This window comes from Cervus elaphus, chromosome 29 (assembly GCF_910594005.1).
Source record: "Cervus elaphus chromosome 29, mCerEla1.1, whole genome shotgun sequence".
In the NCBI taxonomy this organism is placed as follows: Eukaryota; Metazoa; Chordata; class Mammalia; order Artiodactyla; family Cervidae; genus Cervus; species Cervus elaphus.
In genome coordinates this window covers 37591606-37616299 of record NC_057843.1, presented here as the reverse complement: position 1 = coordinate 37616299, position 24694 = coordinate 37591606, and the positions used below count along the sequence as shown (strand labels likewise).

Genomic DNA, 24694 nt, shown 5'->3' with positions numbered 1-24694 from the left:
TTATTAATAATTTCACATTAACATCTCCATGCATATACAGTTTTCAAATACAGGAGTTTTTTCTTTTGGATAGCAAGATAAATTATATTACTGTCCCCAGTTATTCACTCCTCCCTCTCACATAACTTACAATGCCTCCTGTGGAAGCAGCACATACATGAATTCCTTCAGCCAACTGACTGTGAATGGGAGAGACACGGACCCTGAAGAGCCATCACATGGTCCACCTCTCCCATTAACTTTGGCCCTGAGATCGCTATGTCCCTGATTGGGGGCTTCTTCAGCCTGGATCCCAGGATGAATAAGACACATGGAACATAACAACCAGGGGATGTAGCTGCAGTTACCCAAGAACCAGAATGTAACATGAGCAACAAATAAACCTTTGCTGCTGTAATCCACTGAGATTCAGGGGTTGTATATTACAACTAAATTTAGCAAAAAGTTATCTGATGTTGACGGATCAAGTAACTCCCTTTCAGAGAATCCAAGAATATTAACATTTTTATAACTTTATAACCAGACAATCAATTTGCTTTCCTACAGAAAAAAAAAAAAAAACCATAAATGGTGGAGGATAGAAGGGGTGAAAAAACACTACAGAATCAGATATCTAGGTGACCCAGATACTGGAGTTACCAGGCATGAATTTTAAAATAAATATTATTAATTATTCATAAACACAGATGATAGCAACGGTATCACTAGACAAGTACAAACTATTAACAAAGAGTGTGTCAAATAGAAACCCTAGAACTAAAAACAAGAACTGCTGTTAAGAATTTTAATACATATACAGCTTAATACAAAGGTAAAAACAGCAGAAGAAAAAATGATAGATCCAGAGAATTAAAGCACAAAAGGAAATAGGAAAAGAAAATTCAAAAATGCTTATAAGACATATGGGACCAAAGTCTGTTCTGTACATCGGTGTCTCTTTTTCTGTTTTGCATATACGGTTATCGTTACCATCTTTTTAAATTCCATATATATGCGTTAGTATACTGTATTGGTCTTTATCTTTCTGGCTTACTTCACTCTGTATAATGGGCTCCAGTTTCATCCATCTCATTAGAACTGATTCAAATGAATTCTTTTTAATGGCTGAGTAATACTCCATTGTGTATATGTACCATAGCTTCCTCGTGGGAGAAGGCGAGGGTGGGATGTTCTGAGAGAATAGCATCGAAACAAGTATACTCTCAAGGGTGAAACAGATTACCAGTCCAGGTTGGATGCATGAGACAAGTGCTTGGGGCTGGTGCACCAGGAAGACCCAGAGGGATGGGATGGGGAGGGGGGTGGGGGGGGGGATTGGGATGGTGAACACATAGTAAATCCATGGCTGATTCATGTCAATGTATGGCAAAAACCACTACAATACTGTAAAGTTATTAGCCTCCAACTAATAAAAATAAATGAAAAAAAAGACATATGGGATAGAGTGAAAAGGTCTAACATGAGTAACTGGAATCCCAGAGGAAGGGGAGAATGGGAATTGAAACAACATTTAAAAGAAGTTAAGGCCAATAATTTCTGAAAACTTACAGGAAACACCAAGCTATAAATTCAAAAGGACCTAGAAAGCCCAAACAAGATAAACATAAAGAAAAACATACTCAGCATCAGGCTCTTTGCTTTTGAATGCCATTATCCACTAAAGAACCAGTTCTCCCTAGAGATATGCCAAATTCCAAAACTGAGGCTAGGAAAATACTCAAAAGTGGGAACATCTTGTGCCAGAAACAAAGTGCTCAAACACGTCAGAGACGTGTCAAATGGACAGGCACCAGCTGAAGGGCTGCCATTGGCCTGAACTGGATCAAGTCATACATTAAAATGGTTACAACAGAATATAAAATCCATAAAATAAAACACATGAAAAACACTGAAATAAACACACACACATAAGGGAGAAGCCTTACAAGGAGCTGAGAGAAGAAGAGAAGTGAAAGGCAAAGAAGAAAAGGAAAGACATACGAACTGAATGCAGAGTTCCAGAGAATAGCAAGGAGAAATAAGAAAGCCTTCTTAAGTGAACAGTGCAAAGAAATAGAGGAAAACAATAGAATGGGAAAGACTACAGATCCCATCAAGAAAACGAGATGCCAAGGGAACATTTCACGCAAAGATGGGCAAGATAAAGGACAGAAATAGCAAGGACCTAACAGAAGCAGAGGACGTGGCAAGAATAAACAGAAGAACTACCCGAAAAGTCTTAATGACACAGACAAACACAATGGTGTGGTTACTCACCTAGAGCCGGACATCCTGAATTATGAAGTCAAGTGGGCCTTAGAAAGCATTACTACATATAAAGCTACTGGAGGCAGTGGAATTCCAACTGAGCTAAATAAAATCCTAAAAGAGGATGCTATTAAAGTGCTGCACTCAGCAAGTTAGCAAATTTGGAAAACTCAGCAGTGGCCACAGGACTGGAAAAGGTCAGTTTTCATTCCAATTCCAAGAAGAGCAATGCCAAAAAATTTTCAAACTACCACACAATTGCACTCATTTCATATGCTAGCAAAGTAATGCTCAAAATCCTTCAAGCTGGGTTTCAACAGTACATGAACTGAGAACTTCTAGATGTACAAGCTGGATTTAGAAAAGGTAGAGGAGCCAGAGATCAAATTGCAACATCCATCGGATCATAGAAAAAGCAAGGGAATACAAAAAGACATCTACTTCTGCTTCACTCACTACGGCAAAGCCTTTGACTGTGTAGATCACAACAAACTGTGGAAAACTCTGAAAGAGATAGGAATACAAGACCACCTGACCTGCCTCTTGAGAAACCTGTATGCAGGTCAGGAAGCAACAGTTAGAACTGGGCATGGAACAACAGACTGGTTCCAAATAGGAAAAGGAGTACGTCAAGGCTGTATGTTGTCACCCTGCTTATTTAATTTCTATCCAGAGTACATCATGAGAAACACTGGGCTGGAGGAAGCACAAGCTGGAATCAAGACTGCTGGGAGAAATATCAATAACCTGAGGTATGCAGATGACACCACCCTTATGGCAGAAAGTGAAAAGCAACTAAAGAGTCTCTTGATGAAAGTGGAAGAGGACAGTGAAAAAGTTGTCTTAAAGCTCAACATTCAGAAAACTAAGATCATAGCATCTGGTCCATTCACTTCATGGCAAACAGATGGGGAACCAGTGGAAACAGTGTCAGACTTTATTTTTGGGGGCTCCAAAATCACTGCAGATGGTGACTGCAGCCATGAAATTAAAAGATGCTTACTCATTGGAAGGAAAGTTATGACCAACCTAGACAGCATATTAAAATGCAGAGACATTACTTTGCCAACAAAGGTCCATCTAGTCAAGGCTATGGTTTTTCCAGTGGTCATGTATGAATGCGAGAGTTGGACTATAAAGAAAGCTGAGTGCCGAAGAATTCATGCTTTTGAACTGTGGTGTTGGAGAAGACTCTTGAGAGTCCCTCGGACTGCAAGGAGATCCAACCAGTCCATCCTAAAGGAGATCAGTCCTGGGTGTTCACTGGATGGACTGATGTTGAAGCTGAAACTCCAATACTTTGGCCACCTGATGGGAAGAGATGACTCATTTGAAAAGACCCTGATGCTGGGAAAGATTGAGGGCAGGAGAAGGGGACGACAAAGGATAAGATGGTTGGATGGCATAACTGACTCAATGGACATGGGTTTGGGTGGACTCCGGGAGTTGGTGATGGACAGGGAGGCCTGGCATGCTGCGGTTCATGGGGTCGCAAAGAATCGGACACGACTGAGCAACTGAACTGAACTGAACCACTCTAATGGCAGAAAGCAAAAAGAAACTAAAGAGCCTCTTAAATAGTATGAAAAAGGAGAGTGAAAAAGCTGGCTTCAAACTAAACATTCAAACAATGAAGATCATGGCATCTGCTCCTATCACTTCATGGCAAATAGATGGGAGACAAAGTAAAAACCGTGGCAGATTTTATTTTCTTGGGATCCAAAATCAGTGTGGACAGTGATTGCAGTCAAGAAATTAAAAAGAGGCTTGCTCCTTGGAAGAAGAGCTATGAAAAACCCAGACAGTGTATAAAAAGAGACATCACTTTGCCAACAAAGGTCCATAAAGTCAAAGCTATGCTTTTCCCAGTAGTCATATATGATGTGAAAGTTAGACCATAAGAAGGCTGAGCACCAAAGAATTGATACATTCAATTGTGGAGCTGGAGAAGACTCTTCAGAGTCCCTTGGACAGCATGGAGATCAAACCAATCAATCCTAAAGGAAATCAATTCTGAATATTCATTGAAAGGACTAATGCTGAAGCTGAAACTCCAATACTTTGGCCACCTGATGCGAAGAGCTGACTCACTGAAAAAGACTCTAATGTTGGGAAAGATTGAAGGCAGGAGGAGAAGGGGAAGACATAGAATGAGATAGTTAGATTTCATCACTGACTCAATGGACATGAGTTTGAACAAGCTCTGGGAGTTGGTGACAGACAGGGAAGCCTGGCGTGCTGCAGTCCAGCACTGGACTATAGCCAGTCAATTCCTAATAAATTATTATTTGCTGTTTATTTTCTATGTATTTTAGACTATGGAAATGATATTAGAGAAAAAGAAAATTTGAGCAGTTTTCTTATTCGACTTCAAACGTGTCATAAATCAGCAGAGACAACTCACAACATCAACAACGCATCTGGCTCAGGAACTGCTAATGAGCATACAGTACAGCAGTGTTTCAAGAAGGTGTGCAAACAAGACGAGAGTCTTGAAAGTAAGAAGCACAGTGGCTGGCCGTCAGAAGTTGACAACAACCATCTGAGAAGATCATTGAAACTGATCCTCTTATAACTACACAAGAAGTTGCCCAAGAACTCAATGTCAACCATTCTACGGTCATTTGGCATTTGAAGCAAATTAGAAAGGTGAAAAAGCTCAGTAATTGGGTGCCTCATGAGTTGACTGCATCTATTTCTGCTTTATTGACTATGCCAAAGCCTTTGACTGTGTGGATCACAAAACACTGTGGAAAATTCTTGAAGAGATGGGAATGTAAGACCACCTGACCTGCCTCCTGAGAAATCTGTATGCAGGTCAGAAAGCAACAGTTAGAACTGGACATGGAACAACAGACTAGTTCCAAATAGGAAAAGGAGTATGTCAAGGTTGTATATTGTCACCCTGCTGATTTAACTTATTTGAAGAGTACATCATGAGAAATGCTGGGCTGGATGAAACACAATCTGGAATTAAGATTGCCAGGAGAAATATCAATAACCTGAGATATGCAGATGACACCACCCTTATGGCAGAAAGTGAAGAAGAACTAAAGAGCCTCTTGATGAAAGTGAAAGAGGACAGTGAAAAAGCTTAAAGTGTTGGCTTAAAGCTCAGCATTCAGAAAACTAAGATCATAGCATCCGGTCTCATCACTTCATGGCAAATAGATGGGGAAACAGTGGAAACAGTTTATTTTTGGGGGCTCCAAAATCACTGCAGATGGTGACTGCAGCCATGAAATTAAAAGACACTTACTCCTCGGAAGAAAAGTTATAACCAACCTAGACAGCATATTAAAAAGCAGAGACATTACTTTGCCAACAAAGGTCCGTCTAGTCAAGGCTATGGTTTTTCCAGTAGTCATGTATGGAAATGAGAGTTGGACTATAAAGAAAGCTGAGCGCCAAAGAATTGGTGCTTTTGAACTGTGTGTTGGAGAAGACTGTTGAGAGTCCCTCGGACTGCAAGGAGATCCAACCAGTCCATCCTAAAGGAGATCAGTCCTGGGTGTTCATTGGATGGACTGATGTTGAAGCTGAAACTCCAATACTTTGGCCACCTGATGGGAAGAACTGATTCATTGGAAAAGACCCTGATGCTGGGCAAGATTGAAGGCAGGAAAAGGGGATGAAAGAGGATGAGATGGTTGGATGGCATCACTGACTCAACGGACATGAGTTTGGGTGGACTCCGGGAGTTGGTGATGGACAGGGAGGCCTGGCGTGCTGCCGTCCATGGGGTTGCGAAGAGTCGGACATGACTAAGAGACTGAATGAACTGAGTTGACTGCAAATCAAAAACATCATTTTGAAATGTTGTCTTCTCTTATTCTATACAACAACAGTGAACAATTTCTCAGTCAGATTATGAAGTGCAACAAAAAGTGGATTTTATACAACCAGAGACAACCAGCTCAGTGGCTGGACCAAAATGAAGTTCTGAAGCACATCCCAAAGCCAAACTTGCATGAAAAATAGGTCATGGTCACTGTTTGGTGGTCTGCTGCCTGTCTGATCCACTCCAGTTTTCTGAATCCTAGAAAATCATCACATCTGAGAAGTATGCTCAGCAAACTGATGAGATACACCAAAACCTGCAATGTCTGCAGCTGGCACTGTTCAAGAGAACAGGCCCAATTCTTCTCCACCACGTCACCTGTCTACTCATTGCACAACCAACATTTCAAAAGTTGAACGAATTGGGTTACAGACTTTTGCCTCATTTGCCCTGTTCACCTGACCTCTCACCAACCAACTACCACTTCTTCAAGCATCTCAACAACTTTTTGCAGGGAAAATGCTTCCACAACCAGGAGTACACAGAAAATGCTTTCCAAAAGTTTGTTGAATTCGAAAGAGCAAATTTTTATGCTACAGGAATAAACTTATTTCCTATTGGCAAAAACGTACTGACCGTGATGGTTCCTATTTTTATTTCCTGTTGGCAAAAATGTATTGTCTGTGATGGTTCCTATTTTATTAATAAAGATGTGTTTTAGCCTAATTATACTGATTTAAAATTCAGGGTCCGAAACCACAGTTACTTCTCCACCAAACTAGTATTTGAGAAAGGGCAGGTGGAAAACTTCTGGGAGCGTATGGCCAGAGTCTATCTTCTTTCACATATTGAAGTTAGATGGGTATTGACTTTATAATAATTACGTTCACATATATTTTTTACTTGTGTGTTATGTGATGATTGTGATACATCAAAATATCTCTGCTGTTTGATCCTGAATTGGAACTCAGATTAAAAACAGCTAAAATGTTATCAGAACAATAGAAATCTGAATATGCAGTTTATTCACTGACAGTTTTATATTAATATCATACTTTCTGAATATGATAAATGTACTGTTATTGAAGGAACATAAACCTTGTTCTTTATATCCTGAGATGATTACATTGAGATTTTCAATTGAGATGGTAATGTGATGAACTACACAGAGTGACTTTCAAATATTAAGCCATCTTTATATACCATTAGTAAAAAATTTAGGATGTATAATCACTCCACAAAACCAGATGCATTTCTATACACCAATGAGGTATCAGAAAAAGAAATTTAGAGAACAAACCCATTTCCAATTGTATTAAAAAGAAGAAAATACCAAGGAACAAATTAACCAAAGAGGTGAAAGACACAATACACTGAAAACCTTAAGACACTGATGAGAGAAACTGAAGATAACACCAATAAATGGAAGAAATTGTGTGCTCATGGATTAACTAAATGCAGTGTTCCAGAGAACAGCAAAGAGAGACAAGAAGGCCTTCTTCAATGAAGAATACAAAGAAATAGAGGAAAACAACAGTAAGGGTAAGACTAGAGACCTCATCAAGAAAATTGGAAATATCAAAGTAACATTTCATCCAAAGATGAGCACAATAAAGATAGGAACTGTAAAGACCTAATAGAAGCAGAAGAGATTGAAAATATCCAGAAAGAATACACAGAAGAACTGTACAAAAAAGATCTTAATGACCAAGATAACCACACTGGTGTAGTCTGTCATTCAGAGCCAGACATTCTGGAGCGTGAAGTCAAGTGGGCCATGGGAAGCACTGCTGTCAATAAAGCGTGGAGGAGATGGAATTCCAGCAGAGCTATTTAAAATCCTAAAAGATGATGCTATTAAAGTGCTGCACTCAATATGTCAGCAAATTTGGAAAACCCAGCAGTGGCCACAGGACTAGAAAAGGTTAATCCTCATCCCGACTCCCAAGAAGAGCAGCACTAAAGAATGTTCAAACCACTGGACAACTGCACTCATCTCCCATGCTAGTAAGGTTATGTTCAAAATCCTCCAAGCTAGGCTTCAGCATTACATGAACTAAGAACTTCCAGATGTTCAAGCTGGGTTTAGAAAAAGCAGAGGAACCAGAGATCAAATTGCCAATATTCAATGGATCATAGAGAAAGCAAGGAAATTCCATAAAAACATCTACTTCTGCTTTATTGACTACGCTAAAGCCTTTGACTGTGTGGATCATAACAAACTGTGGAAAATTCTTAAAGAGATGGGAATACCAGACCATCTTACCTGTTTCCTGAGAAACCTGTATGCAGGTTAAGAAGTAACAGTTAGAGCCTTATAGGGAACAATGGACTGGTTCTGGATTGAGAAAGGAGTATGTCAAGGCTGTTTATTGTCACCCTATTTAAGTTATATGCAGAGCTGCAAAATGCCAGGCTGGATGAGTTATAAGCTGGAATCAAGATTGGCAGGAGAAATATTAACAACCTCAGATATGTAGATGATACCACTCTAATGGCACAAAGCAAAGAGGAACTAAAGAGTCTCTTAAATGAGGGTGAAGGAGGTGAGTGAAAAAGCTGGCTTAAAACTCTATTAAAAAAACTAAGATCATGGCATCTGGTCCCATCACTTCATGGCAAACAGAAGGGGAAAAGATGGAAGCAGTGACATATTTCCTCTCCTTGGAATCTAAAATCACTGCGGATGGTGACTGCAGCAATAAAATTAGAAGAAAATTGCTTCTTGGCCAGAAAGCTATGACAAAACGTATACAATGTGTTAAAAAGCAAAGACATCACTTCGCCAACAAGGGTTCATATAGGCAAGGCTATAGTCTTTCCAGTAGTCAAGTACAGCTGTGAGAACTGGACAATAAAGAAGGCAGAACACCAAAAAATAGATGCTTTTGAACTGTGGTGCTGGAGAAGACTCCTGAGAGTTCCTTGGAAAGCAATGAAATCAAACCAGTCATTCTTAAAGGAAATCAACCCTGAATACTCACTGGAAGGACTGATGCTAAAGCTGAAGCTCCAACACTTTGGCCACCTGATGCAAACAGCCAACTCATTGGAAAAGTCCCTGATACTGGGAAAGACTGAAGGCAGAAAGAGAAGATGGCAACAGAGGATGAGACGGTTTGATGCCATCACTGATTCACTGGACAGGAACTTAGGCAAATTCTGGGAAATAATGAGGGACAGGGAAGACTGGTTTGCTGCAGTCCATGGGGTCCCGAAGAGTCAGACACAACTTGACAACTGAACAACAACACAGATTAGAAAAATTAGTATTGGTAAAATATCCATGCTACACTAGGTGATCTATAGATTCAATGCAATCCCTATCAAAATGCCAATGGTATTTCTCACAGAATTAGAACAAACAATCCTAAAATTTGTATGGAACCATAAAAGACCCCAAATAGCCAAAGCAACTTTAAGCAAGAAGAATAAAGCTGGAGACATCACACTTCTTGATTGCAAACTGTATGACAAAGCTCTTGTCATGAAAACAGTATGATATTGGCATAAAAACAGAAACACAGATCAATAAAACAGAACAGAGAATTCAGAACTCCATACATATATGGTCAATTAATTTACAACAAGGAGCCAAGAATATACAGTGGGTAAGGAACAGTGTTTGAAACAAATGGTACTGGGAAAACTGGACTGCCACACACAAAATAAAGGAAATGAACAACTATATTATACTATACACAAAATTAACTCAAAATGGGTTAAAGATTGAATACATAAAACTGAAATCATACAATTCCAAGGAGAAAACATAGGTAGTGAGCTCCTTGACATTGGTCTTGGTGATGATGTTTTGGATTTCACAGAAGCAAAGGCAACAAAAGCAAAAAATAAACAAGCAGGGCTACATCAAACTAAAAAGCCTCAGCCCAGCAAAGAAAATCATCAACAAAGTGAAAAGACAGTGTACTAAATGAAAGATAATATTTGCAAACCATATATGTAAGGGTTAATATCTAAAATATAAAGAATTCATACAAATCAAGAGCCAAATAAAAAATCCCAAACAATCTGATTAAAAAATGGGCACAGGACTTGAACAGACACTTATCTAATGATGATAAACAGATGCCTAAGATGTATTTAAATGGTGCTCAACATCAATCATCAGGTATATGCAGATCAAAACCACAGTGACATATCACTTCATACCTGTCAGCACGTCTGTTATCAAAAAGATAAGAAATAAGTGTAAGGATGTGGAGAAATGGGAATCCTTGTGCACTGTTGGTGGGAAAGTAAATTGGTGCTTCCACGAGGGAAAACAGTATAGAGGTTTCTCAAAAAATTAAAAACTATATGGTTCTACTTCTGGGTGTTTATCCAAAAAAAAAAAAACCAAAAACGAATTCAAAAAAATATTTGCACGCCCATATGCACTGGAGCATTATTTACAACAGCCAAGACATGGAAGCAACCTGTGTCCATCAACAGATGCATGGATAAGGAAAATGTGTGCACACACACACACACCCATTATCATATAGTTGCAAATTTTTTCCTTCCACACACACTGGAATATCATTCAGCCCATCCTAAATGAAGTAAGTCAGAAAGAGAAAGATAAACACCATTTGATCTCACATGGAATCCTGACCCTTCCCCCTGAGAAAAGGACTTCACAGATACAGAGAACAGACTGTGGTTGCCAAATATGGGGGGAGGGGAATGGGGGAAATGGATGAAGGTGGTCAGAAGGTACAAACTTCCAGTCACAAAGTAAGTTAAGTTACGGGGACATAATGTGTGTGCAGCATGGGGACGAAATTTAATAATACTGTACTGCATACGTGAAAGCTGCTAAGAGACCTGTGGACACAGCAGGGGAAGGAGAGAGCAGGATACAGCGCGGGACTAGCACTGACAGATACACACTGCTGCATGTAAAGCAGCCAGTGGGAGGCCGCTGTGTAACGCGGGGAGCTTAGCCCAGGGCTCCGTAATGACCTAGACGGTGCGATGGGGTACGGGAGGTAGGCTCAACATGGAGGGGGTATATGCATGCTTATAGTTGATTCATGTTGTTGTACAGCAGAAATTAACACAACACTCTCAAGCAATTATCTTCCAATTAAATTTTTTTAAATTTTAACAAAGTTGCTAAGAAAACAGATCTTAAACCTTCTCAACGTAAGGAAAAAAAAATCTGCATCTGTATGGTAATGGATGTTAACTAGAATTATTGATGATCATTTTGCAATACATACAAATACTGGGTCACTATGTTGTACACCTGAGAGTTGAAAAATCTTATATTCTTGAAATAAGCTTAACCTGGTTGGAAACATTATCTTTTTTGTATGCACACATATACATATAAATACACATATTGATACATGGCTGGATTCAGTTTGCTTTTTTTTTTTTTTTTTTAGGATTTTTGCATCTCAGCATGGCATTTATTTACCAAAACTATCTACCAAACCTGAGACTACACACACCTTATGACTAGTAGTTTCACTAAGAACTGTGTATACACAAACATGTATACTAAAGACACTCATTAAGAATGTTCATAAGACCACTCATAAGAGCCAAAGCCTAGAAACAATCTAAGATCACCAGTAGAGTGGATATCCTTGTCAATGGAGTATTATTTGGCAACGAAAAAGAATGAACTAAATGTAACACAGATGAATCTTACAAACATAATACTGAGGAGAAAAAAAAGCCATACACAAAAGAAACACTATGTATGAGTCAATTTAAAGTTCAAACACAAGCAAGATTAAATCTACCAAGACACAAGTTAAAATAGGGTGATCCTGGGGAAGGAATGACTGAGAAGGGACCACGGCAGAGGCTTCTGGAAGCAACCAAAATACTCTGAACCTTGATCTGGGTTCTAGTTATATTACTTATTCAGTCTATAAAAATTCATTAAGCTAAGCATTCAGAGCTGTGCACTTTTCTTAGCTAATAATAAAAGATGAGACAGGGACTTTCCTAATGATCCAGTGGTTAAGAATCCACCTTCCAATTCAGGAGACTCGGGTTCAATCCCTGGTCAGGGAACTAAGATGCCACATGCCACGGAGCATCTAAGCCCATGCACAGTAACAAAAGATCCCATTTGCCACAACTAAGACCCAACCCAGCCAGTCAATGATGAAACAGACACCTAAAGATAAAAGTTTAAGTTCATTTTATGCACTATCCCATAAAAAATATTTGAGAAAACCGTAAGATCCATCAATAGGAAAAGGTTTTGAGTAGCTGCTACCTGGCCTTTGACCCCTTACAGACCCCATGGCTGTCCAGCAGTGCTCCAGCCCTACCCAGGCTCTCACTGATCGTCCACAGAGGCCTACAGGTCACAGACAGGTCCAGTGATGGTGTAAAAGGGAAAACTGCAGAGACTGGGATGAGGAAGGCAGATGAAATCCAGGCTAAGGTAGTTTCTGGGAGCTCTTACACAAGAAAGTACAGACTTGAGGTTTTTACCAAGTGGTTATTCATCCTAAAAGGTACACACCAATACTAGCCCAGTTTTACAGATGAGGAACTGAAGTATGGAGTGGTTGTGTGACTTGTCCAAGGTTGCAATGCTACAGCTGAGATTTGAACTTGGATCAGCAGACTATAGAGCCTGTGCTCTTTAACACCACCTACCCTGCCTCCCCCAGAAAGCTCTTATCTTAATTATCTCATAGAGAAATATTTTCACCTTATAGTCTTTCTCCTACCATCATCTAAATCCCATGATGCTCCCAGTTTCTTGTGCATTAATTTCTTCTTAAAGAATGAAGCCCATCTTCCTTAAAGCAAAAGTTATGCACATGTGTGATACTGAGGGAAGGCAGATCTCAATGTCAACAAACTCACCATTAATATAAACAGTCTCTTATGCATGGACCTGAAAGGTGTTTTCAATTTTTCATTCTTAGAAAAAAAAAACAAGACGACTATGCAGGACTTAGATCTATGCATCTATGTGCAACTATTTCTACAGAATAAATTCCTACAGGGGGACCTGCTGGAAGAAGGATCTGTACATTTTTTAAAGTGATATATATGGCCAAACTGCCCCAAAACTGCACCAATCTATACTTCTAGCAATAATGTATAAAAACGCCTGTTCCTCTCTATTCATCAGAATTGGGCATTATCATTCTACTTACCTTTTGCAAAACTATTAAAAAGTTCTTACTGTTGTCTGAATTTACATTTCTTCTAAAACAAAACTTAGTTTAACAGTTTCTCAAAAAGTTAGAACATAAACTTGTCATATAACCCAGTAATTCCATTCTTAGGAATCCAAAGAAATAAAAATACATGTCCACACAGAGAACTACACACAAATGCTCATAGCAGCATTATTCACAATGGCATAAAAGTGGAAACAATCCAAATGTCCATCAACTGATGAATGGATCAATGAAATGCAGGATATTCCTACATGAAATATAATCTAGCCATAAAAAAAAATGAAGTACTCAGGAATGCCCTTGTGGTCCAGAGGTCAGGACTCCACGTTTTCATTGCCAAAGGTGCAGGTTCAATCCCTGGTTGGGGAACTAAGATCCCTGCAAGCCATGTGGTGTGGCAAAAAAATAACAGTAATAATAATTTTTAAAAGAGGATGAAGTATTGATACACACTACAACATGCATGAACATCAAAGAATACTGCAAGAAGTAAAAGAAGCCACTCATGAGTATGGGGTTTCTCTTTGGCATTATCACCCCAAAGGGTGGGAGATGAAAAGATTCTGAAATTGATTGTAGCGATGACTGTGCAACTCTGTGAATATACCTAAAAACTACTGGGGACTCCCCTGGTGGTCCAGTGGTGAAGACTTCACCTTCCAATGCAGGGGGTGTGGGTTTGATCCCTGGTCAGGGTGCTAAGATCCCACATACCTCACAAACAAAAAATCAAACATAAAACAGAAGCTGTATTGTAACAAATTCAATAAAGACTTGTTCAAGTCAAATTCAAGATTACATATCGTATATATTTATATTTAGATGAATAGGAAAAAAAAAAAAAATCCCAGAAGGATAGAGACTAAACTACAGCAATAGTTTGCTCTGGGTTGTAAGATTACAGGGTCGTGGATATTTTTCACAAGAGAAAAAAAAAAAGATTTCATTGACCCCCGTTGTTTATGGGCTTTCTTCTACTCAAGGTTGATAGCATATAATTTCTTTACAAGGAACATGTATTACTGGTTTAATCACTTTAAAATTTTAAACAATGAATTTTATAACACCTTCAAAACTATTAAATTAAGCCTTGACTCATGATACATATCATCAGTCTGATAAATTATGCCATTCTTTCATGCATTCTGGCCCCTTTAAAAAACTTAAGTAGTAGTGATTATTCTAGTCACTAAAAACTCCCCAAATGAATGTCTCTCTGAAGTGACAGCAGGACACTGGAGAGTACAAACTGTTAACTGAAACATTCCCAGGCAGGACAAACGCTTCTGTGCAGGAGAAAAGCGCCTGCTACAGAAGCTGAGGACGGAGTGGTCTGGCAGTGTTCCCCAGGACTGCAGACCCAGGGGGCCTCCGCCTGCCTCTGCAGACACGGAAGCAACACTAACTAGCTTTCTGAAAGCAATGCCCATGAGAAAGCCAGTGTTTTGTAGCAAGAACATTTGGAAGTGAGAGATATACTGAAAAAGGTATTGGACCATCAGAAAATGCCCAGAAAGCTTTGGGGTATAGCATTTAGCCACAGGAATAAACTACCAAAATCTAGAGGGGAAACAGCATACAAAGACTCAAAGAAAAGGGAAAAACATTCTTTACAAATCTTTTGTAGAATGCCCCTTCACAAAGAAAATTAATTTTGAAATATGGGGAATTTTATTCTAGAGTAAGTAAAACATTTAAACTGTATATATATTGCTCCTCTGTCCATTGGATTTTCAGGCAAGAATACTGGACTAGGTTACCATTTCCTGCTCCAGGGAATCTTCCCAACCCAGGGATTGAACCCACGTCTCTTGTGTTTCCTGCACTGTAGGTGGATTTTTTACCTGCTAAGCCATATATATTGCTAACTAGTAACAAGTCTGATTTTGTTTTATTATTAATCATGTGCTGTGTGCTTAGTCACTCAGTTGTGTCCAACTCTTTGCAACCCCATGGGCTATATCCCACTAGGCTCTTCTGTCCATGGGGATTCTCCAGGCACGAATACTGGAGTGGGTTGCCATGCCCTTCTCCAGGGCATCTTCCCAACCCAGGGATCGAACCCAGGTCTCTCACATTGCAGGTGAATTCTTTACCATCTGAATCACCAGGGAAGCTCAAGAATACTGGAGTGGGTGAGTGAGTGAGTGAAGTCGCTCAGTTGTGTCCAACTCTTTGTGACCCCATGGACTGTAGCCTACTAGGCCTCTCCGTCCATGCGATTTCCCAGGCAAGAATACTGGAGTGGGTAGCCTATCCCTTCTCCAGGAGAACTTCCCAACCCAGGAATCAAACCAGGGTCTCCTGCATAGCAAGCAGATTGTTTATCAGCTGAGCTACCAGGGAAGCCCATATGAAATGCAAAAATGTAAACAGTACAGAAAACTATAAAGAGTATAAGTAAAGCTGCAATGGCAATTCTGGTTTTAAGTTTATGAAGCAATGGAAAATTCAAATTGGCTTTTCACAGTCTGCCCCATCCTCCCCTCTAGTCACTCACACCACAGCTCCATCAGCAATGCCCACCATCCAGTGGTGACTGTTATTAACAGTTTGTTTATATCCTTCTAAATAATGCCAATATATCTAAAAATGTAAACTATAGGATTCTTGAGCTTAACTGTCTGCGTTTAGTAAAAAGAGCATGGACTATAAATTAAACCGGTAAAGTGAGTACTCAATAAATGTAAAGAAATAAATGAAACGACTTGTGTCTTGGCCTCCCTGACCCTAGGTAAATGTGTTTCTTTTTAAAAAACTTTTAACACAATTTTTAAAGGTTACTGCATCTAAGTTACTGCAAAGTATGGGCTAGATTCCCCATGCTGTACAACGCATCCCTGAGCCTGTCTTACACTCAATAGTTGGTACCTCTTCCTCCCTCACCTCTGAATGCCCCTCCCCCTCCACTGGTAACTGCTAGTTCTGTTCTGTGAGTCTGCTCCTTTTTCGTTATAGTCACTAGTCTGTTGTATTTTTTAGATTTCACATATAAGTGATATCATACAGTATCTGTCTTTGTCTTATTTCACTTTGCATAATATCCTCCAAGTCCATCCACAGTGCTGCAAATGGCAAAATTTCATTCTTCTGTATGGCTGAATAGTATTTCACTGTACACACACACACACACATACACTCTTATACATTCATCTGCTGATGACACAGGTTGCTTCCATATCTTGGCAATTGTAAATAATGCTGCTAGAAACACTGCAGTGCATGTATGTTTGAATTAATGGGGTTTTTGGGGGGTTTTTTTGGATATATACCCAGGAGTTAGGTAAATGTGTTTGAACTTCTCTGGATTATATGTATGAAAGATATATTAATATATACACACAGAATATGTATGCATGCATTAATACATATGCACAGAAAAAATTCAGGAAAGGCACAGACTAAACCTTAAAACTGGTCCTTCTCCGGGTTACAGAAGTTCAGGGGCAGGGTCCTGTGATGACAAAAAGAATGTATGTGGCACTTCCCCGGCGGCATAGTGGATAAGAATCCACCTGCCAACACAAGGGACACAGGTTTGCTCCTTGGCGTGGGAAGATTTCACATGCCGTGGAGCAACTAAGCCCATGAGCCACAACTACGGAGCCCGCATGCTGCAACTACTGAAGCCCATTTGCCTAGGGCCTGTGCTCTGCAATGAGAAGCCAAAACAATGAGAAGCCCATGCACAGCAATGAAGAGGAGCCCATCTTGCCTGCATGCATCAATGAAGGCCCACCACAGCCAAAAATAACTAACTAAAGCATGGATTAAATTATAGTATACTTCCAGGAGAGAAAATATAAAAAGACACACTCTTCTTGCTCATGTGTGGTCCAGATATTTTCAGAGAAAAGAAACACATAGTCCTCTCTGCTTACAGAATGTTCTCCTGCTGCTTTTTGATCTGGTGGTTATTATAATCAAGTGTTTCTCCTATCCTGACCAATATCCAAGAATTAGAGGGAAATGGTTAATAGTGAATCATCCATTTACCCCCACAGACATTACATACCAGCTGCTTCTCACTATTCAGATGAAGAGTAAGCAGAAAGCTATGAGTTGAAAAGAAGGGAGAACCTTGCTTCTGACTACGCAACTTTAAGATCCTCAAAGGTTTAACTGAAGTCAAAATATCCATTTGAGTGGGAAAAGTCTAAAGTAAGTTAGATGGAGAATATTAAAATGTGTATTGTTTAGGTTATGAAGACACACTTAGCATATCTTTATAACGTAAACAATATCATGTCTGTGAAAGGTGCTAAAAATATAAAAAAGTTCCCATCTCACCTTATTCACTTCCCCTAGCCCACCTCATGCCTAAAGATACTGTTCATTATTAAGTTTCTAACGAATGTGACATCTCTGGCTAAAATCCATTACACACATTTCTAACAGAGCGGAAAAATAATAGCATGAAACCACCAACAGCAGATTTCAATATCTCCTAACTAAACAAATCTGAGTTCTGAACTCTAATATGATTTACTGGATTTTTACGACATTAAATATTATTTTGTTTAAAACTTTAAAAAGACAAGCTAAAACTATCTCATGCTTTAAAAACAATGTTCATGTCATTAGATTATTTACATTCAGAAAGTTTTCGCTTTTATAAAAACAAAAATTGCATTACAATATACAATGCACAGCCTCACATACCTGTTTGGAATACAAGTTCTTTCCCTCCTACACCTGCTGCCTCCAAGTTAATAAACGCACGGATCAAGCTGGCCCAGGGGTGCTGGGTAATAAAACCATGACTGGCCTGAATGAGAAGAAAACAAATACTGGTTACACAATCTTATATTATTGAAGTCTTTATTTTGCTGTTTTAAAAGATGGAACGTCTATGCTGATGAAGCAAAGAAAAAAATAGAACAATCATTTTTTTCAAAGGCAGGATCTAAAGACATCCTCTGTTTCCCTCCCTCTGCCTAATGGCCGTGTGCAGTTTGCTCAGTGGAAAGTCACTCATCACAGAAGGCGGCCTCATTTCCATGAGTGAAGTCAAATAGGATCTTTAGTAAGTGTGAGCCTGTGCAAAAGAAAACGCAAAACAAAAGAAGGCACTATTCCTATGGTTGGGAACTCATGACGTGCCTGCCTCAAACCATCTCTGAAACTCTAGAAAACCTGAGGCAAATTATTATGCCATCAGAGAGCCCTTTAATGAATAAAACACTGACAAGATGATCTGTCCTAAGTTTTCAAAATTAAGCATGCATACATAAGTGGCTATCGATTTTTTTTTTAAGCACTGCCTGTACAGTATTTCTTTCGCATGTCATTTTCTACTACTCCAACAAAACCCATGTGTTAGCTATTATTATTATTCTCATTGCCACTATTACTCAAGCCTAGTCTTTAAAATAGTGAAAGCTCACTTGCAAGACGTTCTCCTCAGCACCATTAAAGAGAAATATGACCGCATGATATAAGGCTTCTGAAGATGTCGACAAGACACGAAGGACTTCCAGCATCACTGAACAGCTAACTGCGTCATCGCTGGCACCTTTAAATCAGAAAAACAGATTTGCTTCTCAGAGTTTAAAACCTTTACAGCACAAACCATCATGGCAAGAAACGGAGTTTCCCTACGAAGGCGGCATCACAACAGCTGCAGCAGCACAGCTCTGCCGTCGTCAGGTAATAACTGCACCCACCAGCAGCGACCTCCAGGACAGCGATCTTTGGTTCGCTCGCTGACTTACTCTCAGTATCTCCAACTCTGCCTCGTCCCACAGCAGTTGCTCAATTAGTATTTGTTAACTGATCAACTAGAGGGGACCTAAGGCAATACTGAAAACTGGCATGCTCATCACCAAAAGCAATTTAATTTATCCTTATTCTACATCCTCTGTAGTATCTTCACTTCTGGTTTCCTATGTCATCTCCAACTGCCACCTACTCCTTTCCTGCTAGTTTTTCTGCCAAAATCATAAAAGCTGCAGATCACTCCACATTTAGAGGGGTCAGTTTGGATAGTGTAGCAATATTTTAAAAGTTTCTCCAAGGGGATCGTGTGAAGACACCTAGTAAGAAGACACCTAGTAAGAAACAGGAAAGGGGATTAATGACCAAAGTATTAATAATATCCCTGGTCTAAGAATTGATAAAACAGAGGAACTTATTAAATCACTTAACCTTTTGATTCAGAAACTTTAGATATTAATCAAAGGTGACTATAAAGGTGACTTTTGTACTTAGACACTTTTAAAAGTACCATAAGAGGTAATTAAAGAAACTAACTGGATATTAGCTGATTTGTTAGCATGCTCAGTCATGTCTGACTCTGTGTGACCCCATGGACTGTAAGCCCGCCAGGCTCCTCTATCCATGGGATTTTCCAGGCAAGAACACGGGAGTCGGTTGCCATTTCCTACTCCAATTTGCTGGTATTAAGGAATTACTACTAAGTTTTTCAGTGAGGTAATTCATGGTATTATGAGCATGTCAAAAAAAAGAGTTCTTATCTTTCAATCATACAGCCCAGAATATTTACAGAGGAGCTGATATACCTGAGATCTGCTTCAAAATAGTCAAGGGGAGGCGGTGGGGGGAGTACAGAAAAAAACAAGATTGAACTGTTGAAGCTGGGTGACAGGAACACTCAGGTTCATTAAACTATTCTTTTTGTATACACTTGAAATTTTCCATAATGAAAAGTTTAAATAATCATCAATCATCAAAGTAAACAGACACAGTAATAACCCAGGCAACAGCATTTCTGGGTTTACATACTGAGAGGCAGGGTGCTATAGAGATTAGTGTAGGTTTTGGAGTAAGAAAGACTTGGATGTAAATTCTAGCTCTGCCCCTTTTCTCCTTCCTGGCCTGGAGGGCAAATTAATGACACCTACTCACAGATGTGCTGAGGATGACAAAGCAATGTAGAGTGTCTAGTGTGTGTGTGGTAGGCATTCAGGGTCAGTTTTCCCTTCTTTTCTCTACACATTTAAGGACGGCTTTGCAGCCAGCTAAAGTATTTGTTTTGGTGCTATTCAATTCAAGACCTCATTCCTGCTTGAGAAGAAACTACCTGTTAGCTATGCTTGTCTTAGTAGTGATTACTGGACTGTAATTTAATCAAAGTGAAACAAAGTAATAATTACCTCATTACTATCGAGCAGGAAGTACACGTAGCTATCAATAAAAAGTGCCATCTTTCAAGAACCAAATGAAATAAATGGTCTTTGAGACTGTGACTTACTTTAAAATAAAAAGCGGTAAAAGTTTTCTTTATTCAAAGGAAGACAAATGGAAGTTGAAAGATACATATCTCTATAGGGTGGATTAAAAGTTAAACTGTACTTTCATCATCTATTTTAATAGCTCTGGTGTCTGAGAACAAACCTAGAGAAGGGTCAGACGTCTTTAAGAAAGACAAGGAAAGTTAGAGGACAGTATCAAAAGGGCTGGATGCTTAACCAACATCCCTTTCCATTTAGAATTAACATTGAAACTGCAGCCACCTCCAGAATAACAGCCTGGAACTATGCAAACCCAAGAAGGTATTTAAGGCCTCTCTGTGGGTAACATTACTCCTAATGGATATCAATTCCTAAGTTTCAGATATCTTGCTGAGAAGTACTCTTAAAAAATACTCATACTTCAATCTGTTCATCCACTAAAAAAATTTAGGTGATAGTCTATTTTATAAAATGTCTTTAAAACTATCTTTTAACAATTCAGAAATTTCCCTGAGATTGTTGGCATGGGTATCCTTACAAAATTTGAGTTAAAAATGGGTTCCAGTAACCAAATGATCCCACCCTTATGCCTGGACTCCATATATGATTTCTAACATTTAGCACTGTTTCTGACACTTGTATACACATCTTTCGTATATGATGCTCTTAAATAATCATGGTGTTAATTTGTCCCTTCCTAGATTTTAAGCATCACAACAGTAAGCAAAGGGTGATGCTTATTACTGCTTTGAATTGGACATAAAAGACCACTAACTTCCCCAACACAAAAAGGTATCTCTGACTTTGTAAAAAACATGAGTGCACGCTGATTTTTGAAAAAGCATGTTACATTCTAAATGCAACTGGCAAGATTTCCAACTAAAGATATCCTAGTATGAAAAATTTTATCAAGCACATAAATTTTATTTTAGACTTTGTATAACTCTGCATGTTTACATTGAGCCTGGTTTAAGTTTAAACATTCTGGAAGAACCTAATATTAAATAAATACTAATAAAAAAAGGATTTTTCATGCCAGTTGCTAGTCTACTGTTTCACTCATATTTAATCCTCACTTAATCCTCTAAGCAATACCATTAAGAAAGTACTATTATATCTCTGTTTTTCTGATCAGAAACTGAGGAAAGAAGAGGTTAAGTAGTTTGCCAAAGGGAGTATTAACTACATCCTAATACTCTCCTTTCTTTCAAATACAGCTAAAAGAACCGACTAGCCAGAAAACCCAGGTCCAGGCCCTGTCTAAGATCAGTGGTGTCAGCTAAGTGTATTCCTATGTTAAATGAGGGGACTGAACCAGACGCCATCTCACTGTAAAATGCTATTTCTATTCTTCCCTATGTACATTCCCTAGCTACTGAAAACCTTTTTCTGAGGAATCTTACTTTAAAAAATTGAGGTTGAATTTAGGAGATATTCATTCAACAAATATTTATTGTTTCAGGCCCTGTCCTAAACATCAAGTACTCTAGTTTGGTAAACTATTTTCAGGGCAAGATTTATGGATTAATAATCAAAGTGCTCTAACAGTATGGCATCCCCAATGGACCAACATTCTCACTTAACTGGTCGAAAGAAAATGCTAGGAGAATGAGTCTCCAATTACACGTCGCTTGAAGGCCAAAACTGTTCCTTAATCCCATATCCCCAGAGCCTAGCACAACACCTAGTTGAGTAAACACTTGAAGGGGCAGAACCTAACTCCGGGACTCAAGAACACACACTGGTAACAATGATAAGGCTATTTCAGTCTTGTAGAAACACTCGATACCCTGTAGCTGGGCTGCTGGCACTAATGTTTAAAAACTAAGTAAATAAAGCACTTGAGAGAATACTAAAAGGTAGAATCTTAAACAAAAGTATACTATTCTAATTATCCTGTCTTCCACCACAATGAAAAAAAGAGTTTGTCTCAGAAAATGGTGTCCCACAATTGCTCAAGCAGTTTCGAGTTAACCAAGTTTTTGGGCTATGAGGACCTCAAAATGACCAAAAAACAGGCACATACCTGGTGAATTCGCCACTGAGTCAAAATGACAGTTAGCCAGGACAGCATGCTGGGCTCCATCTCTGGGTTCCAGCTTTACCACAACATTGGTAATGTTGTCATAGTAGCTTGTAAACCCTCCCAAGAAGTCAATGCTAAAGGAGCCTGTGGGCCGTTGTACATCTACTGAAATCTTGTGAAGGGTGTTGCTTTGAACTTCAATCAGTTTAATCTGTTCCAAAAGGTAATGTACTGTCAGAATTTCATTTTCTGGACTTCCTGTAGTCCTGGGGCCAATGGATGTTATATGTTCAAGATAATCCCTGGAAGCAACGAAAAGAAGCATGATGACAGGGCGTGCTGGCTGAAAACTAACACTTAGAGCAACTTTCCCTCCACACTCCCCCTACCCAAAAGACAAGTTCTTTGACATAAAACAAGTTCTTCTCACACAAAAAAGGCTGCCTTTAGTATTTCAGGTAACATGTGAAAATCACTTGCCAAGTTCCATCATTTCTTTTGCCTTCCATGAATTCATCCCTTCAGTTTTCTCCACCCACACCCACTCCCAACTTCTCCCAGCACCCACACAGAATCAATACAAGGACCAGCAAGTTAATTCAAAATGGGTAACTGTCAATGGCTAGATGGGAAAGCAAACAACTTTATTTTGTCATAGTCTGGAGGGTTACTGACTCTGGGTTACTGATTCTAAGCAGCAGAAACCAATGAGCAAAGACAATTTAGTCAAGGGGTTAAATAAGCAAAGAAAAACTTTTGATTTTGAAGAATGGACTCAGTCTTCCCAGTGTGCACAGAGGGCCTAGTAACTTCAATTCAGGGTAAACCAACTCTACCCCTAAAACAAACAGAATTTTTTTTTGTCTTTTCATTGCATTCCAAATGGGGAAAAGAGGGGGAGGAGATGTGTTTCAGGAAGCCTTTAAAAAAAATAAGCTTCCAGTGCTTTGTACTTAAAAGTTTTTTGAAACACAATAGTTATTGAAAACTCTGCAAGCATATTTTATGCACTTTGGTTTTTACACTACCTCTGACTTAATTCACGTTTTCTGGCATACTTAAAAGAAACCAATGAGGAAAGTTTTAGTTAAAACTTTGTTTTTAATTAAAACAAACCAACAAAAAAACCTGACACATCAAGGACAAGCTCCAGGAATCTCAGAACTTCTGAAACTGTAAAATTGTGAATGTGCAGTGCTCCAGAGAAAGCCTCCACAGCGCTCAGATTTGAGACCTGTGACCCTCAAAAACTTAGATCACTGCATTATTCCCTTCCGAACCCTCCCCGAAAACCTAACTGGGTTCACAAATTTCACAGCTTTTCGTTTGTATAGCAGGAGGACAAGTAAAAAGTGTAAGTTGCTCTGAGAGACGGGGGACGACTAACAACCAGAAAGTGGGTGGAACAACCGACGTAATCGCCCTGACCACCAGCAACACGAGCTTAACAGGGGACAACGCGAGCCCCGCGTCCCTTAAGTTGTACCTCCTGAAAGGGGATGCGCGAGGCCACCCTCACTCCACCCCACGTGCAGCCGGACAGGGCCGGCGAGCCCGGGCGGTCCCGCGGGGGCGGGTACACTCAGGTGAGGTGCCCCGGGCCGAAAAGGAAAGCACCGGCCTGAAGAGAGCGGCAGTACCTGGCTTGGAGCGCGTCGAACTCTCCCTGGCGGCCCACAGCCGCCCCGCCGAGCACGAGCTGCTGCAGCGAGAGCTGCACGAGCGCCCGCAGCGCGAGCAGGTAGAGCGCTAGCCCCAGCGCGGCGCGCGCCTCAGACAGTGCGGTCCCCGCGCCCCGGCTCGCGCCGCCGCCGCTCCCCTCCCCGCTCCGCTTCCGCGTCCTTGCGCCGCCGCCGCACGCGTCCGCCAGGGGCTCCTGCGCCAGGGCCTCCCTCTCCGGCTGCTGCGCGGCCGCCGGGCCGTCCCGGCGCTCCCCTCCGATGCGGTGCCGCCTCACGGCCCCCGACTCCGAACCCCACTCCATGGCCACGAGAATCAGCAGCCAGTCCAACCGCCCCGGCCCGCGACAGCTCTGGGAGCCGCCGCGGCGGCCGCAGCGCCTCCTAGTGAGCGGACGGAAACTGCAGAGGGCCAAACTTCTTCTGATTGGCCGGTCCCGCGGCGCCGCGCCTCAGGTTCTTTGGGCAGATTGCCTGAGGCTCAGCGGCAGGGCCCACACCCGACTGGGTGTGATGGGTGTGCCTTCTTAGGCAGGGCTTCCCTGCCTGGTATTGGGACACAGATTAATAAATGGAAAGATAACCATAAACTTGGAAAC

General features: G+C 40.3%; 1 protein-coding gene across 4 annotated transcripts in view; it reads right to left on the bottom strand.

Moving 5' to 3' along the window:
- Positions 1 to 24479, bottom strand: part of ERMP1 (endoplasmic reticulum metallopeptidase 1) — a 55415-nt gene extending 30936 nt beyond the window's left edge. For 2 of the 4 annotated variants that reach the window (XM_043891313.1, XM_043891312.1), the window contains exons 1-4: positions 24057 to 24478; positions 22417 to 22718; positions 18585 to 18712; positions 17860 to 17965 (exon numbers count right to left, since the gene is read on the bottom strand). In XM_043891313.1, the coding sequence (XP_043747248.1) occupies positions 17860 to 17965; positions 18585 to 18712; positions 22417 to 22718; positions 24057 to 24400 (880 nt within the window). In that variant the 5' untranslated portion in view covers positions 24401 to 24478. Of the gene's footprint in view, positions 1 to 17859; positions 17966 to 18584; positions 18713 to 22416; positions 22719 to 24056 lie in introns of all 4 variants that reach the window. The other 2 variants (XM_043891311.1, XM_043891314.1) reach the window with 2 other exon arrangements.
- Between the last annotated feature and the right edge of the window lie 215 nt (positions 24480 to 24694).